Source organism: Platichthys flesus, chromosome 14, assembly GCF_949316205.1.
Source record: "Platichthys flesus chromosome 14, fPlaFle2.1, whole genome shotgun sequence".
NCBI classification, from domain to species: domain Eukaryota; kingdom Metazoa; phylum Chordata; class Actinopteri; order Pleuronectiformes; family Pleuronectidae; genus Platichthys; species Platichthys flesus.
In genome coordinates, this window is record NC_084958.1 from 20,507,335 (window position 1) to 20,524,039 (window position 16,705).

The following is a 16,705-nucleotide window of genomic DNA, read 5'->3' on the forward strand; positions in this document are numbered from 1 at the left end:
ACTGTTATTAGTTTAATAATAGTAGTAGTAGTAGTATTGGTATCATTTATATTGTTATTATTTGTATCATCTCTATTATTATGAATATTATTACAATTCTTCTTATAAATAATCATAATACCTAATATTATTATAACTAATTGATATTATTATTATGTGTTTGTAAGATTTTTTAACAGATTCAATATACAGCTATGGAGACAGCTTTTCTAAAATCAGTGCCCTTTACTTCTTAAAGTCTTTTCACTTAACACAATTTACTCTCTTTCCAGAAGAATACAAAACACTCAGTTTACTGCCCAGGTCAAACACGTCCTGCAGCACATCTGTGACCAGTGACACCACAGGAGGTCAGCAAAGCAAAAGCAAAACTGCCAGTGGATGTTCAGCTTCTCTCTAAGGCCCTTTATCATAAATATAGTTATTATGTTTGCTTAAGCATACTCCCAACAAACATGGATTATTATTTATTACCATTATTATTATTATTTACATCATTAGTATTTTCCTGCAATCGCGTTGTGGCTCGCGTTTGGTCCTCGGCGCCGCCCGTAGCCCTGCGACAACCCGTGACGTCACCGGCTGAGGAGGAAGGCTTTCCTAATCCAAACACGGAGGCGACATCATCCTCCACAGCGATCAATTCTCCGGCTGATTCCCCTCATCCCCGCGGACCCGCTGCTCACCATGGCCGCCCAGAAGATCAACGAAGCCCACGAGCACATGGCCAAAGCGGAGAAGTGGTGAGTTGCGACGTGAAACCCGCGTATTCACCGCTGCTGTCATCCCTGACGTTAGCTAGCTGCAAGGCCACTGTGGCGGTGTTAATGGTAGACGCGACGCCCACAGCTCGTTAGCCCGCTTTGATGTCGTGCTGTGATATCGGTTTGTTGTGTCGTGTGTGTTGTGTTGTGTTAATCATTGTGATATTGTCCGCGCAGCTTAAAGACGAGCATGACGAAGTGGAAGCCGGATTTCGACAGCGCTGCGTCAGAATACGCCAAAGCAGGTGATAGAGCAAACACATCTTGTTTTCTTATGAGATTCCCAACGTTCCCAGCGTTTACTCGCTGTCATTTAAACTGTTTGCGTCCTGTTTTTTTCCCAGCTGTTTGCTTCAAGAACGCCAAACAGTACGATCAAGCCAAGGATGCGTACCTGAAGGAGGCGGAGTACCACACAGAAAACAAGACGTATCCTCCCTGGTCGCTCCCCTGTGACAATAAATCAATGTTGTTGTTGTTGTTGTTGTTGTTTTGTGAGTCTGTTTTTCTCTTGACCTTAACTCACACTTCAGCCTCTTCCACGCTGCAAAGTAAGTATCTGGATGTCATCCTCGATGTGAAGACACAGCATCAATCACACACTGCATGGACAAAAGTATTGGGACACGCCTCCTTGAAGGGATCATTCACCCTATAATAATTTTGCACTCCTTCTCCACGCACAACTATGCCGATGGAGGGGTGGGGGGGAAGTGTTTGAGTCCACATAATGCTTCTGGAGTCTCAGGGTTAAACAACGTTGCAGCCAAATGTAAAACCATCCAAGTAACCGATGATTTTGATTTGATTTTTCAAAGTGAAAAAACAAACATAAAATGCCTCCATACTGCTCCTGTGGTGTCAGCCAAGCTTCTGTAAACCACGGCATTCAAATTCGATTCCAAACGAGGTCTTAATGAGAACGACAGATAAAGATAATTCATTTTTTTGGGTCAACTTTCCCTGTATCATCAAATTCAGGTGTCTTATTAAGTGTCATTGTCAGAGGTTGGACCAGGCCCCTTAGTTCAAGTGAAGGAAATGTCAATGCTTCAGCTTGCCAAGGTACTTTGGGCGTTTCTATGCCTCCAGCTTTGTGGGAACAGTTTGTGCGAAGGCCCTTTTCTGTTCCAGCATGACTCTGCACCAGTGCACAAAGCCAGAGCCTGAAAGTTGTGGTTGGGTGAGTTTGGTTTGGAAGAACTTGTCTGGCCTGCCCAGAGCCCTGACTGCAGCCCCATCCAACACCTCTTGGATGAACTAGAGCAGGGATTGTGAGCCAGGACTTCTCGTCCAACACAAATGTCTGAACTCTGGATGATTAGGCAAAAATTCCCACAGACACACTCCCACATCTTGCAGAAAGCCTTCCCAGAACAGTAGAAGCTGTTATAGAGGGGGGATAAACTCCATATTAATGCCTATGGATTTAAAATGGGATGTCATACAAGCTCCTGTAGGTGTCCCAATACCTTTGTCCATATAGTGTACAACACCAATTTGCTTTATTCTGCTCCTCTTCTTCCTCCTCAGGGCGATTGAGCAGGCTGGTATGATGATGAAGGTGAGGACCGCTTCTGTTGTAATCATCGTCATTCACATGTTGGTCACGATCATACACACTCAAATGTAGCCGGGATGAACCTTCACCTCCCGTTCTGAAGTAAATCCGTAGCTTTGCTTTGTGTGGGGGTTCAACTCTGGGGGTTCAACCAATAGCAACTGAATTAGTGTGCTTGACCCCACTGGGCACATGTGTGACCGTGCCACTTCGACGGTGGTAATGTGTCTGCAGCAGAATTGTGTTTGCTCTGCTACAGGAACAAAAGAAGATGCCTGAGGCCATCCAGTACATAGAGAAAGCCTGTATGATGTACATGGAGAACGGGACCCCGGACACTGCTGCGATGGCTCTGGACAGAGCTGGAAAGTAAAAGCACCACCTTGTACTTCACACACATTAGAAACTTACAGCCCTCAACACTGCACCAACATTCTGTAGGTTTATTATGATGACACATTCTTTCATTATACGTTTAGTTTGTGATTGAATGTGAAATTCATATATTTGTTGTTACTCATGCTTTTTCTTATTTGTGTGTGAGGAGATTTTCCCTCAAACTAAAACGTGTTTTTCTCCTCAGACTGATCGAGCCTTTAAACTTGGAGAAAGCTGTGGACCTGTACCAGAAGGCAGCCGGTGTGTTTGAGGTAACGAGCTGCTGACAACAACTCAATCATTTAAACTATGATTTCATTTTCATTTATTTTAATTAATACACATTCGTGTTCTGTCTGCAGAATGAGGACCGCCTGCGTCAGGCTGTTGAGCTGCTGGGCAAAGCCTCTAGACTTCTGGTCAGATTAAGAAGGTAACGGACTGGAAGAGGGGCCGGGTGGGAATATTACATTCATCACATAGCACAAGTTGTCATTTGTGGTCTTAAGGTTAATTGCTTGTGGAGAAAGCAAAGAACTTCGGTTTAGGAATTTAATACGGAAAGTATTTAGGACAGTTAGTTTGTTGTTTTTCTCTCTATAAAGATTATTTTTTACCTGATGGTGATCTATAACCACAACACAGCATATTTTGATGATTATTGTTTTTGTTCTTTTTATTTGTATTAAATTAATATATTTAGAGAGAGGTATTTGGATCTTTCTCCACGTAATCATTTTGAACATTAGTACCGGCTCCTCCTCTGTCCTCACTCTGTCCTCCTCTTTCTAACCAGGTTGGATGATGCAGCTGTCGCCATACAGAAAGAGAAGAACATGTACAAAGAGATTGAGAACTTCCCCATGTGCTTCAAGGTGAGTTACCTCATTGTTTATCTCTCCACGCACATAAGTCAAAACTAAATGTGTTACTACAGTCAGCCAGAATGAAATTTCCAGTATAGACAGTGTAGTTAATGTCGCTTGGCTTGTCACTGTATCACAGCAGAGATTAAATACAATATTGTGAGTTTCTGTCAAAATAAATCACACAACTGTGTTTGTTGTAATCTGTGAATATGTGATCAAATTAAAAGTTCTGGTTTGTTTGTTTTCCTCATCCTTCAGAAAACAACTGCCCAAGTGCTGATTCATCTTCACCGAGTGGACTACGTAGCTGCTGATAAATGCGTCAGAGAAAGTTACAGGTATGAGAATTCAAACATGTTTCGTTACCATCAATAGTCCGTGGCCTACTGCTGCTGAACTCAGCCGACATTGTCTTTGAGCAAGGCAAAATCATTTTGTAATTAGTTGTGGCTCATCTGAGACTTTGTGAACCGCTGACATGACCCCACGTTCACGGTGCAACACTTAAAACTGAGGATCATTACATGAGGTGCTACTTGATCTCCATCAGTCTGCCTGGCTACAGTGGAAGTGAAGACTGCCTTGCCATGGAGACGCTACTGCAGGGCTACGACGAGCAGGACGAGGACCAGGTCTACCGCGTGTGCAACTCACCTTTACTGAAATACATGGACAATGACGTGAGTACTGCTGATACACACTGTTTTAAGTTTGTGAGTGTTTCACTGACTTTTATTTGTCATAATGTAAGTTAGAACGAGGTCCACAGTAGAAAGTGTTGGACAAGTAGGACAGGAAATGCCAGTGATGTTACTGGGGACTGAAAGTCAGGACTTCATAAGCCCCCATTTCCCAGATGTCAGGGATTTCGAAAACTTTTTGCATCTTAAAGTCTTTCTGTTCTAACCAAGTTTTCCTGGAGATCACACCAAGGCGTGAGACAGAATTAAGGGGACTGTGAGGCCCAGAGTGCCAATCACAGTTACTGTTAAATATCAGCTGACACAATAAATTAAGCTTGGTACATATTGGAAAAGTCACCAGCGTATCAAAGGGCTGAAAAATGACCCTCCGCCAGTTTTCATTTAGTCTTAGTCATAACTGTTACGAAAAGATGAACAGATAAACCTACAACTCTCATTATATCTAGTTTTGACTCGACTGGAGACGTGATCTTCTGTCCTCCTGAAGAATCCTGTCAGTCTGAAGTGAACATATCTAAATCTGAGATCTGATGACTCACTTTATTCTCCGCTGCCGCACAGTACGCCAAGCTGGCCATTTCCCTGAGGGTACCCGGAGGAGGAAAGAAGAAGAAGGCTGCGGCTGCTCCACAGGGGGGCGCTAGCGGGGCGCCGGCCGCTGACGATGAGGACGATTACGAGGGCGGTCTGTGTTAGCCTCCAGTGAGAGCATCGACTCAACCCATCTGCTGCTCCACCACCACCTCACCCTCTGTGTACAAGTTAAAAACACCTCGACTTACCCTCTCAGCCCTGAACCCCAGAAAGGCGACAGTTTAAAATCTTAATTGTGCAAAAAATATTAAGAGGAAAAAAACAACAACATTCACGGTAGGTGTTGCAGAAGAGTTGCGTTTAAACAGATTTTTTTATTTGTTTTCTTTGAGCTGGATCCTCAGTGTAATGAAAAATCTTTAATGTTCGATAATGTATCAAAGCCTGTTGTACGTAAAAGTTCTCGTCTCTGTGAAGCTGTACATTCTGCCGTTATTGTCTGTAGGTAGTTTACAATAGATATATATATATAATTAATCAGAAATGCTCTAATAAATATGCCCAGTAAGATGATCAGTGTATAGGTGTTTATTTGTATTGACTTATATTTTATTCAGGATTGACGGCTGAGGCCGGTTGAAGATCCACTGGAACAATATGCAATGAGTCTGTCCATGCATGTCTGGATTTCAGATGGTAAATCAAATTCAATGCTATCGTCAATTCATATTATTAATATTGATGCATAAAAGAAATTCACACTACTGTCTTGAGCATCAGCGCTTAAAGAAGATTCAAAGAGCTGTAATATTCCTGATGACGCAGCTTATATCCAATCGTAGACTGTTTTCACTCGTCTACCTCGAGGTCTTGATTACAGCTTCCTTTGTGCAATTCTCAAACTAAAGTGACCAACACATGAAAAAGGGACTGTGTGGTGGTGTGTTCTGTGCATTCAGCCCATTGTTTTCCTTTGTAATGTTGGATTTGTGCGTTTCTTTACCTTATTGCTCCGACTATAAATGTGAGAAACCGTCTGTAAGAACATCATTTAAATGCCAGTTGAAAACTTTCTAATATCACAATTAGAATAGTAAAAAAAAAGGGACTGTTTACATTTTTGTTATTTGTGCTGTCGCCCACGTCTTTTATTTATATATACATATATATATATATATATTCAGGAGCTGATCTCAAAACTTTGCACATACATCAATAAACATTTCCCTTGTGTGGCATTTTATGGTCTCTGTGCATTTTCCTAAACGAGTTAGCGGACAGATTTTCCACATCAGTGAGCGTTCGGCGGCTGCACGTCTGCCCCCAGCCGGCCTCTGACAGACATGTAATGACTGTGTAGCTTCCTCAGACCTATTTATCTTTGATGAGGCTAATGCTCTCTCCCCGTTAAGCGATATTTAATGCGCACACATTCATGCTACTTTTCTGATTCCCTCCCATTCTGAACGAGTGTAGAGCATCTGTGCATTAGCCAGAATGAAGGCGGACTTGAGTGAACTTAAAGAGAGATGCTAAACTGCTACTTGTGTGGGTTACCAATACAGATGTAGTAACAGCCATTCACTCCATGTGTTAGAGCACTTTAAATATTGCTGTGATATGCAATAAATAAAAATACTAGAAACAACAAAAAGAAGATGAGACAGCATTGTATACAAAGCTAAACTGAACTTGATTGACCCTCAGTAAAATGCATCATTCCAACAGCTGAAGGGGATTTGTTCGTTGAGGAAGTTGTCTTAAAAGTCAGAGGGCTCCTTTTTATTTTATTTCTTGAAATCAAAATCCTGTTGAAAACACAGATTTTCACACACAAGAAAAAAGCAGCTGAGAACAAAAGCTCGACACCTTTCCAGATGTTTTATTTGCAGATCTCTGGACCTCTATAATACCACATTACCTTAACATACAGGTTCATTTTCACATTTCATTCCTCCCCATCCCGTCCCTTTAAACTTGAATGTACATGTAATGAAAATTAGTAATGAAGTTTCTCTTTCATGCTACAGTGTCCTCTAATGCATAGTTGGGACCAAAGGGCTTCACGGCAGAGCCCTTCATGTGAGGAATCTTTCAGTTCTTCCTGGACGACCGACTGCACAGCTGTGGGCGCCACGGAGTTCGTGAATGTTTAAAAACAGCGATGTGCAAGAGTCCACCACCGAATGCACGTTACCCTGATCCAGAACCAGCCCTCTGCTGGTTTCGACTCGAGCCAACCTGTAGGTGATTCAGAACATGGTTTCGGATGATTGGCAAATAATCTCCTTGTGTGTGTGGAGGGGGGAAAAAAGTCCACAGCGATGAAATGTACTTTCTGAACGCAGCCTTATAAACTGTGGCCATGTGCGGTAAACATACTCAGTGTCGGTCCATCTGGACAATATCCACATTTTAAAGTTTCATGCCGTTTAAATAGTTCTCCACTGTCCTTCGGTCTCCTAATCTTTTTAAATCCGTCAAAGCCTACATGTTGTAACATTAAACACATACAATATCTGTGAAAACTGCTCTTCCTGAGAAAGATATGTAGTTGATTAGAGTGTCAGTTCGTCTCATACAAACAAAATAAGGCAGGTAAAGATTGTCTGATGTTTTCCGGTTTGTTGTGTCTCTGCAGAGTTTCCCATGTGGCCTCTGACCTTTAAAAAACAAGCCAGTGGGGCTGTGTTCGTGTGTCCTGCTCCGACGCAGCCGTTCTCTGTCGGTCCACGTCGGGAGAAACAGGAGCTCAGTATTGCACAGTCCCACAATCAAAAAGTGTTCCAGTCAGAGAAAATACGAGATTGTGCTCATGTGGTCATTAATTGTGCAGCTATTTTTTGGTGGGAAGCCCTTAAAGTGTAATGTTGCGGCCAGTGCGAGTTTCTCTCCGCCTGCTGTGCGGTTGTGTAAATGTAGGACTACAGGCGTGAAGAGCAGCGACGTGTGTGTGGGAAAAAAATCCACCTTAGTATCAGGAGACTTTTTTTTATAACTTAAGAGAAACGGTCCCAAAAAGATTTGTCCGTCTCCAACTGAACACCGGCTGCTTTCCAAACCGAGCCAGGTTCTTTTTGCGAAGGTTTTATAAAGCACCGGCAAATTTGTGCTCCATTGTTATTAATGTAACTGCAATTTGTTGCTGTTTTTCATCAGTTAAGAGTAAAAAAATACCAGTTCTTAACTCAAAAAGTTTTTTTTGTGTGGAGCTAACGCTGCGTCGCCGCCACCAGAGCTCAGTTTGAGGAGGACGCACCAGGTCCTCGGCGGCTTCGTGCTCCCTCAGCTGGTGAACAGGCTGAAGTAGCGGCTCACACCACCCAGCATCTCCAGAAAAAGAAGCCTCCATGATTTAACGTCCCCGCGCCGAGTTTCACTCAGTTTTCTCCCGGGTCCACTTGATCATGGTTTCTGGCGAGCGATAGAGGAAGATGAGTTTGGCGTACATGTCCTCCTCCAGGTCCAGCTCCCCCGTCTCTCGGACCAGGAAGATGTCGGTGCACAGCTTGAGGATGCGGTCCACGTTGGGGAGCTCCTCGAACATGATGGTGTGGGAGATGCCGCTGAAGAACTCGCGCACAAACTTGCCGATGACGAGAACGACCGAGGCGTACAGGCCCATGATCCTGGACAGGGAAGAGAGGAAGGAGATGTTCAGTTAAGATTGTGGATCCCTTGTGATCTTAGTCCTCCAGCTGGTAGGTGGAGTTGAAAGGGGACAGAACCCTAAATTTGACCTTTACATGCCGGTTTAGAAAGAGTTAAAGGTAAAACTGCTAATCATCCAACACTCCTCACATTTATCCTACAGTTGTTTGGTTGAGTTCTCACCAAACACTAAATAATACCCAAAATGTAATTAAAACAATATATAGTGACTGAAACAGCTAAATCTTTAAATCCACAGTGTTTTTCAGGTCACTCACCCGTATCCAGCCAGGAATCCCAAACTGGGCGGACTGACTTGGTCGCTGAACACGTAGAGCTGTAGCCCCTCACGCCCTTCACTCTTCTTCTGTATCGGGCCGGGCTCCGTCTGGTTGACAATCCACCATTCCTGGATCTGATCCGAGGAACTCTCCGGTCGATTCAACGTCAAAATTATATCCATCATCCTGTCTTTATCTGCAACGGTGAAGAATGACATCGTGGCAGATATTCAATCAGGATGAAGCAGATACAAATCAATTACAAAAACAATACAATTCTTACTAAAACTAAGTATTTTTAAGCTTCTTGCTGTGTTGTGATTTTATAGTAAAATTCAAATCTTTCAGATGAGTCTGATGGCACAGGTTTTTATTCTCTCAGAAGGAAATTAGAACTTTGAATATGCGGTGATAAAGAAGATGTTAACCATCGTAAAGCTGGTCGACAGGTTTGGCATCGGCGTCACTGGGGGCTCGGATATAACGAGGAAACGTGTTTGTTAGATTCCTGCAGAGAAGAAAGAGGACAAGAGGAAAAGAGGCTGTTACTGTAGGAAAAACATAATGGAGCAGGACTGTGTAAAAACTAAATATAAAGAATCAGAATCAGAATCAGAAAGTATTTATTGCCAAGTAGGTTTACAACTACAAGGAATTTGCTCTGGTTATTGGTGCATACAATGAACATAGAAACATAAAAACATAAAACGCAATAAATACAACACACATAAGAAGAGCAATAAAAAGAAACAATATATATTTACTCACTATTTACTTCTTATTTACTCCCTTTTTCTAATATTTATACAAGTAACATTTATTTAGACATAAACATATCTAAATAAACTATATATAATAGATAAAAGATATAAAAAGTGAAGTAAAAAGTGAAATGTAAGATGCAAGACAGTGAACAGTGTCAGATTGCAGTCCTACATTTTGAGTATAAACACCAGTATGTATAAGAATCTATCTGTGTGACTGGATGATGTTAGTGCAGCTGATAGACTCACACATGTGAAGTGTTTCCTGACCCATTCAGGACATTTACGAGGTCCGTCCTAGTTTTGTGGTCCAGAGACGTCACTCGTTTTCCAGATGCTATTTCAGCCTTGGCACCGAGATTGAGGTTTCTGAGATTAAGAGGAGGAACAGGTGTTTGTGAGCAGGCCACCTTTAAATCATATTATATTGGACCTCCTACATGATTAGATACAGTAGTGAGTGGACATTTTGTCATACCTTTGAATGCTCCAGGTCACAGTGATGGGGAAGTCCTCAGGGGAGTTCAGCATTTCGATCAGGTTGGCTCTGCTGGGGGGGCTGATGGTCCACAGAGAGTTGGAGCTGCCTTTCAGCTCAGCGATGACCAGATCCTCGGGCATGTAGGTCTCCAGCCACTGCAAGGGATCCTGACAACAACAGAAGCACATTAGCAGGGTTTAGTTCAAATTATACGAGCGGTGACTTCAAAGTTCTGTTGACAAAGGGATTGGAAGTTTCGGTTAAACCTGCAGAAGATATGTTTTATATGTGACAACTATTAAATGACCTTTTCTGGTGTGTATTTACTGCCTGGTTTGTCATAAAAGTTTAAATGATGTGGGAATTAAACCCTGTTACCTCTTTTTCACCACAGCAAACAATAAACACATAAGAAACACAATGACACATGCATTATTTGAGTGTGTTTGTGTGTGTGGGGGGGGGAGGGGGGGGGGATTTATACTGTATTTTTTATACTTACATCTTTGCCTCCATATTTCTTTTTTAAATCTGCAAACTCGGACGCTGTCACATTCTGCAGTTGTTTCTGCTGAGCGCTCATAGTGAAGATGGGCTGCAAGAAGAGGACGTTTAGAGAGAGCAACTTCTTGTCTTGTTAATACATTGAAAGACTGAGAATTAAACAGAGAAATTCATCTCTGGCCTCTGTACTGAATCTGTCAAAAAGCAGCAACCAGCAGATTCTCACATTCTAGAAAACATTGTATTCATCGGGTAATCAGCTCCGGATCAAATGTGAAGTCACAGATGTTTTAACCTCAAAAACATGTCCTCACCTGAAAACCAGCCAGGGTGATTTCAAACGTGACGTCCAGCGGCTTGTTGACAACTCCAGCTACCGATTTGACGAGAGACATGAAAAGCAGCGGGAACCAGACGATGCAGATCAGAAGCATCACGATCATCCCCCCCATCCCGAACTTCACCACCTTCTTCTTCTTCTGGCCTCGGGGCTGCGGGTATCTCTACATGAAGAACAGCAGAGTGGTCAGAGTTGTTGGAGTTGTTAGAGAGCTGCTGACACTTGCATATTTTGTGCCAGCACTTTTTTTTTAATCAATCAGAATAAGACAATTAATCCGTTCAGGGCAATATCAGTAAAGATGGAACAAAAACTTGAAGCACAGGAGGTACTTGCAGATTGAACCTGGACAGATTGCGAAAGTGCATTAATAAAGACCATTGTTTATTGCGCCACTGGGAATACTGGGCACCACACACACACAATATATTTTATAGCCCATAAATTCAGCTTTCATCCATCACCGTGCCCATGCAGATCAGAAATTCTTCTTCTGAAGCCATGAAGCCAAAAACATGAAGGAGTTTTAGAAACACGAAGGAGTTTTCAGAAGAAAATGATCGACTTTGACAGAAATAACTTTTTGCTCGAATTCCAGAATGACAGGCTCTGGCTCTGAGGGCGATTCTTTTCACACCAGACTGATGCCACGATGAAAATCACCTTCTCAGACTCTCTCCAGCATTTCAGGATGAAGATGTGAGCGTAGATGTCCTCCACACAGATCCAGCTGGACAGAGACAGCGAGGTGTCGGTCCAAACCCAGTCCATCACGGCACGCAGCTCCGTCAGAAACGGCACCAGGCGGAAACTGGATAAAGGAAGTGAGATAAAGATACAAATTGGAAATGTGTCATTTATTTTCCAATTTTTGAAACTAATCCCTGCAGGTGAAATCTTTCTGCAGCTTCAAACTGAAATCCTCACACAACCGGGGCCTCGGACCTGTTTACTCAGATGGAAGAAACGATTCTTCTCAGGCTGAACTCACCCTTGAAACAGGAAGAGGTTGACATAATTGTAGCTCTTGGTGAGGAAGTTTCCCAGAACGCGGGTGGGATAACCACAGCGGATCTGATAGGCCGACAGGCCGAAGTAGATGCACTTGACAAAATACCACATCTGAGCAACCTTGTTTTCACCGAAACGCCTACAAGAGAAAAAGAAAAGAGAGACAATGTGTGAAAAGGGATAAAGAAAGATGGTTTTCATTCTGTCACTGCAAAAATGTGATTTCTCAAAAAAGGCAAATTCCTGCCAGATGTAAAACATTCAGAATCATGGTTTATTGCTTTAGAACTTAGTTTCAGATTTTACATAAAAGATTCCTGAGTTGCTTTGAATTATTTGTTTTTAGTGTCACATTTTAACTAACTATCAAGCACATCCTATAGTAATGCAAATTTTAAGTTCCTAGAAGCTAATTCTGATCCAAGAGAAGTTTGATCCAACAATATTTGACTCTTCACTTCATTGATTGATTATGAATATTCTTGCCTGTTATTTTCCTGACAATTGACATATTGATTATCAAGCTAATCGTAGCCACTAAACAAAAAAATGTGCAATTATCTTAAACCTATTTTGAGCCTGTGTTTGTTTTTACTTATCAGTTACTCCTGGCAGAATGAAGAACATCCAGAAGTGGATTCCAAACACCAGGAGAGCCTGGAAGATGACCTTGCCCATGACAGACTTTCTGAGGTAAAGGGCCCGGTCCACCACCATGGTCCCGAACTGGATCAAGACCATGACCAAGAAAGGTCCCGGCACCTGATCCTCCGACAGAGACGAGGTGATGTCTGCCGACGAGTGTTTCTTCAGGAGAAAAGGTGCACACAAGTAATGTTGGACAAATATAGGGACATTTTTCATAAGCAATTAAAGATCATGGAAATGTCTGTAAACCTACACCAAACGCCCAGAATCCAAACACAATGATGATGAAGTCCACAGTGTCGGACAGGAACATCAGCACATACACGTCTGTGACGGCACTGTACTCCGGATGGATCAGGTTATAGAAGAACTGCCTGATGGGAATGTAGATCTCCAAGAACCTATCAAAAAAACAAGGTTAGTTAATGTTAATGTTGTTATGATCAAGGAAACAGGTGAAAAGTGTCCAGGGGAGAGTTACGCTGCCGTCTCCCTCCACAGGACCACAAGGGAAATAAACGTATTTACTTTGGAAGGAGACACATTCTGCTCATATTCAAGAGAACACATCACTTTCCTCACACCTTTGCTGCAGCTCCTCTTTTCAGCCTCTGTCTGAAACACTTGCTTCTCTTTTGGGCCCCGCCCCCTCCTGATAAAGCCCCTCCTTTAATGTTTTTATTCTATGTCAAGCTATATTGCATGATATACCTTTTTTTCGTTTAATCTATTTTTCTGTTTGCATGTGCAGGCCTCATGGTGTCTATGTTGTGTGTGAGTAATATGTTTGTGTTTTTTAATGGGCCACTGCTCCTATTTCCAATTTCTAGAAAACGTAACCGATTTAAATCTTATTTTCTGTGGGTTTCCGTTGCCGTTTTGGACGTAATATCTCAGAAACCACTTGTTCCATTGTGATTAAATTTAGACCAATAACATGTTGTGATGTCTGTGGCAGCACTTACACAAAACTCACGCTGACTGGCCTGACCGGAAAGCTGTAATTAAATGTCTAAATTTAGACCTTTGAAAGCTGCTGTATCACTGATGGGATTTCCCACTCTGTATCTTCCATTAAGCATCCAGAATATTTGCTCTGCACGCTTCTCATCAGTGTCGTCATAAAGTTACACTCTTTCTTCCAGCACTGCGTTTCAAAGAGTTTAAAGACACGACGGCAGCTTTCGGTTCATGAACCCTGAACGTTACCTCTTCACGATGAAGGCTTTCCCTTTGTAGAGCTGCTCTCGGAGCTTCTCAACAATCATCTGTTTGCGGGTCTTCTGGTGGACGCTGGCCTCGCTGCCGTCCTTGCGGCTGCTGTTGTGGGAAGTGGTGCTTCCTGCGGGAACAATTCACATTTCCAGTTGTAAATGATCCGTGACAAGGGAATTCAATCCCAGAGGTCATAGATAGAGACTGCGAGGAGATGGTCATTAGTGTTATACACGTTCGGATGATTCCTTCTACTTGTTATTTCAGTTTTGATCATCATTGTATTATATGAATTACACTTTCAGGGGTTCAGATGTAGTCTCATCTTTTGTACCAGTTGTCTTTTGCTATCCGTGATGAGTCACCTTTAACTGCTGTCTCACATCAGGGGCATCCTCACCTCTTTTTGTTCTGGCAGACGACTGAAGCGATCGGTGAGAGATGTGTGAGCCTCCGCTGGAGCTCTTGCGACGCTGGTAGGTCTGCTGCTGTGGGAATTGCACCTGGACGTGTTCGGAATCTATGGAGGTCCCAAAGTTTAAGGACCTCAAGGTGTGAGTGGAGCCCATCTTCTCACTGATCACAGAGGAGGCAGCTTCAGACTCCTTTCCGCTCTCGTCCCGGTCCGAGGACACACTCTGACGCGGAGGCTCCCTCTTCTCCTTGGGGTCGTCTTCATCCCACAGCCCGTGGCACTGGAAACGATGGGATTTGTGGACATGATGATATGATTTATGCCCAGATTAGGTGATTTTCAACAAAGATGGCTGCTACTGATGTGTTGTCAGTGGTCAAAACAGGATCAAAATTGAATATCAGCACAGAGCCTGGTTAAAAGTTCACACATGGTTTGTTTGCAGGTACCTTCAGAATGGATCTGTGGAAGAAGAGAGCCAGTAACTGAACCAGGTCAAAGTGGACATAACCGTCCTTCTTCTCCACCCCGATGATGTTGGGAAGGTAAAATGGTTTGGCCTTATCGGTCACTGCTGCGGATAATTGGAGGAAGCCAAACTGGAAGAAGTACTTGATGACAATGGTGACCTGGAGAAAAGAACCACATCAGTGTCAGTGAGCTTCCTGGACTGTAGACCCACATGATCATTAAAATACAACTGAGAGAACTGACATAAATACGTTCTTACTGTGACGTTACTATGCAATAATGTGTCTGTTCTCATGTTATATGCTCAATGAGTGGAATAAATCAACCAATCCAACATATGAACAGCTTTATCCCCAAATGAGACATCCACCACTTGACTAGTGTAATTCAACGATTGACAAAGTTAGGATTTGACTTGGGTCATCTTCTCGTGTGACTCCACCTCAGTGTAGATGATGGCCGTCATCCAGTAGCGCTTGCTGGGCCTCGGCACAGACAGCATGGCCCAGAGGAAGATGGAGATGGGGAGGACCAGGGTGGCGCAGGACGCGGACACCATGTGGTTGATGATGATGACCAGATAGCACACCATCTCAGAGTGCGCCACCAGCATGTTGTAGAAGGCGTAGCAGAGCTGGAGGATCAGCGGCTGCCCTTGGTAGAAAGTCTCTGACTGCTCCAGCTCTTCATCATAAAACATCCTGAAAAGACGGCAGAGAGAGAGAGAGGAGACAGATCAGGGTTGGATTCTTTAAACCAAACTTCATTGTTGTAGCGTCACAAAAAATTCATAAATCATAAAGGGACCTATGAGCTGGCACAGGGGCCTATGAACAGGGGGTTATGAACACCTTTCGAAAAATAGCATTACACAGCAGTTTCTTTACTCAGCGAGAGTCACATTTCTGGATACACTGTGGAATCGGTGACATAAGGGTTAACATCACTACTCTGATCTGTGGACAGCACAGACGTACACCTTGCAATTTTAATAATAGACTGAGTATCATTTAGAAAAGTATCTGAGACAAGCAGCTGCTGGTTCTGGTTCCTGTGTGTCTGCAGCTTCTAGTTGGACTCACTTGTTGAGCAGCAGTTCGCTGGCGGTCAGCTCGGTGGTCATGGACGGTAGCATGATGTCGGACCTGCTGTCAGAGTGGCTGTCGGAGGTCATGATCATACGCCGCCTCCTGTCCTTGTCACTCTCGTCGTCGCTCACCTCCAGACGGTCGAAGCTGACCGCCTTGCTGTAGCTGGGAGGCACGTCGGCGTCAGACGCTTTGGAAGCGTCCGTGTCGGGGGTGTAGATCAGTCCCATACGCCCCTCCGTCTGCATCAGGTCCTGCTGTCCTCCTCCGTCTTCACTCTCTGAGATGAAGTCTTTGTCCTGGACATAAGGGCCACTCTCTGCCTCCTCCACCCTGAGGGAGGTGCCCTCATCTGGGCCAAAAGACCCCCAGGGAGCGTCTTCTCCCTCTTTGCTCCTTGGTACATCGCTCTCCTCCACAGCCTCCTCACCATCAGTCCCCTCCATCCCCTCCATCCCCTCCATCCCCTCTATCCCCTCTATCCCCTCTATCCCCTCTATCCCCTCCATCCCCTCCATCCCCTCGTCGTCACCCTTCTCCGTCTCCCTAGATTCACACCAGGGACCGTCCTCAGGCACCTCACTGTCATCCAGCTGCTGGGACTCCCAGGGGACCTTCTGCTTGTCCTCCCCTAGATCGTGCTCATCCTCCACTTCTTCTATAGTGTCTGTGGTTCCCTGTCTGGAGTAGAGAGTGACGCACTGGGTCGCCTCGCTGCAGGAGACACAAACCACAACCTGCATTCAGACACACACTTTTATGTCCGTCTGAATTTGCATCATATCAGGTAGGATTTCTCAGATAAAGACATTTAGGTAATTACATCTGGCAAAGAGTTGTGTTTGTTAGGCAGCAGGATTACACAAAAGCTACTACACAGATTACAACAACACTTGGTGGACGGATGTGGTACGAGTCAGGGAAGCACCCATTACAATTTGATGCAGATCCAGGAAGTTGCACTTTCTATTTTGAGAGTTTCGTCATTTTTTCAACATTTCCATTGATTTTTCAGAGAATAATTTA

General features: G+C 43.6%; 2 protein-coding genes across 2 annotated transcripts in view; one reads left to right on the forward strand and one right to left on the reverse strand.

Moving 5' to 3' along the window:
- The first annotated feature begins 493 nt into the window (after window positions 1-493).
- Window positions 494-6,048, forward strand: napgb (N-ethylmaleimide-sensitive factor attachment protein, gamma b). The gene is made up of 12 exons (XM_062403858.1): window positions 494-743; window positions 942-1,009; window positions 1,109-1,193; window positions 1,298-1,315; window positions 2,298-2,328; window positions 2,585-2,694; window positions 2,909-2,975; window positions 3,066-3,136; window positions 3,500-3,578; window positions 3,831-3,910; window positions 4,123-4,252; window positions 4,838-6,048. Exons 1-12 carry the CDS (start codon window positions 688-690, stop codon window positions 4,970-4,972), a joined length of 930 nt encoding a protein of 309 aa, XP_062259842.1. The 5' UTR covers window positions 494-687; the 3' UTR covers window positions 4,973-6,048.
- A 619-nt stretch (window positions 6,049-6,667) lies between these two features.
- The window catches only part of LOC133968066 (piezo-type mechanosensitive ion channel component 2), a 61,190-nt gene continuing 51,152 nt past the window's right edge, over window positions 6,668-16,705 (reverse strand). The window contains exons 38-53 of the mRNA XM_062403884.1: window positions 15,674-16,393; window positions 15,034-15,292; window positions 14,570-14,749; window positions 14,106-14,400; window positions 13,700-13,832; window positions 12,744-12,891; window positions 12,438-12,649; window positions 11,823-11,981; window positions 11,495-11,642; window positions 10,806-10,994; window positions 10,490-10,582; window positions 9,985-10,154; window positions 9,756-9,875; window positions 9,171-9,250; window positions 8,740-8,938; window positions 6,668-8,439 (exon numbers count right to left, since the gene is read on the reverse strand). Coding sequence (XP_062259868.1) covers window positions 8,187-8,439; window positions 8,740-8,938; window positions 9,171-9,250; window positions 9,756-9,875; window positions 9,985-10,154; window positions 10,490-10,582; window positions 10,806-10,994; window positions 11,495-11,642; window positions 11,823-11,981; window positions 12,438-12,649; window positions 12,744-12,891; window positions 13,700-13,832; window positions 14,106-14,400; window positions 14,570-14,749; window positions 15,034-15,292; window positions 15,674-16,393 — 3,358 coding nt within the window. The 3' untranslated portion in view covers window positions 6,668-8,186. The remainder of the gene's footprint in view (window positions 8,440-8,739; window positions 8,939-9,170; window positions 9,251-9,755; window positions 9,876-9,984; window positions 10,155-10,489; window positions 10,583-10,805; window positions 10,995-11,494; window positions 11,643-11,822; window positions 11,982-12,437; window positions 12,650-12,743; window positions 12,892-13,699; window positions 13,833-14,105; window positions 14,401-14,569; window positions 14,750-15,033; window positions 15,293-15,673; window positions 16,394-16,705) is intronic.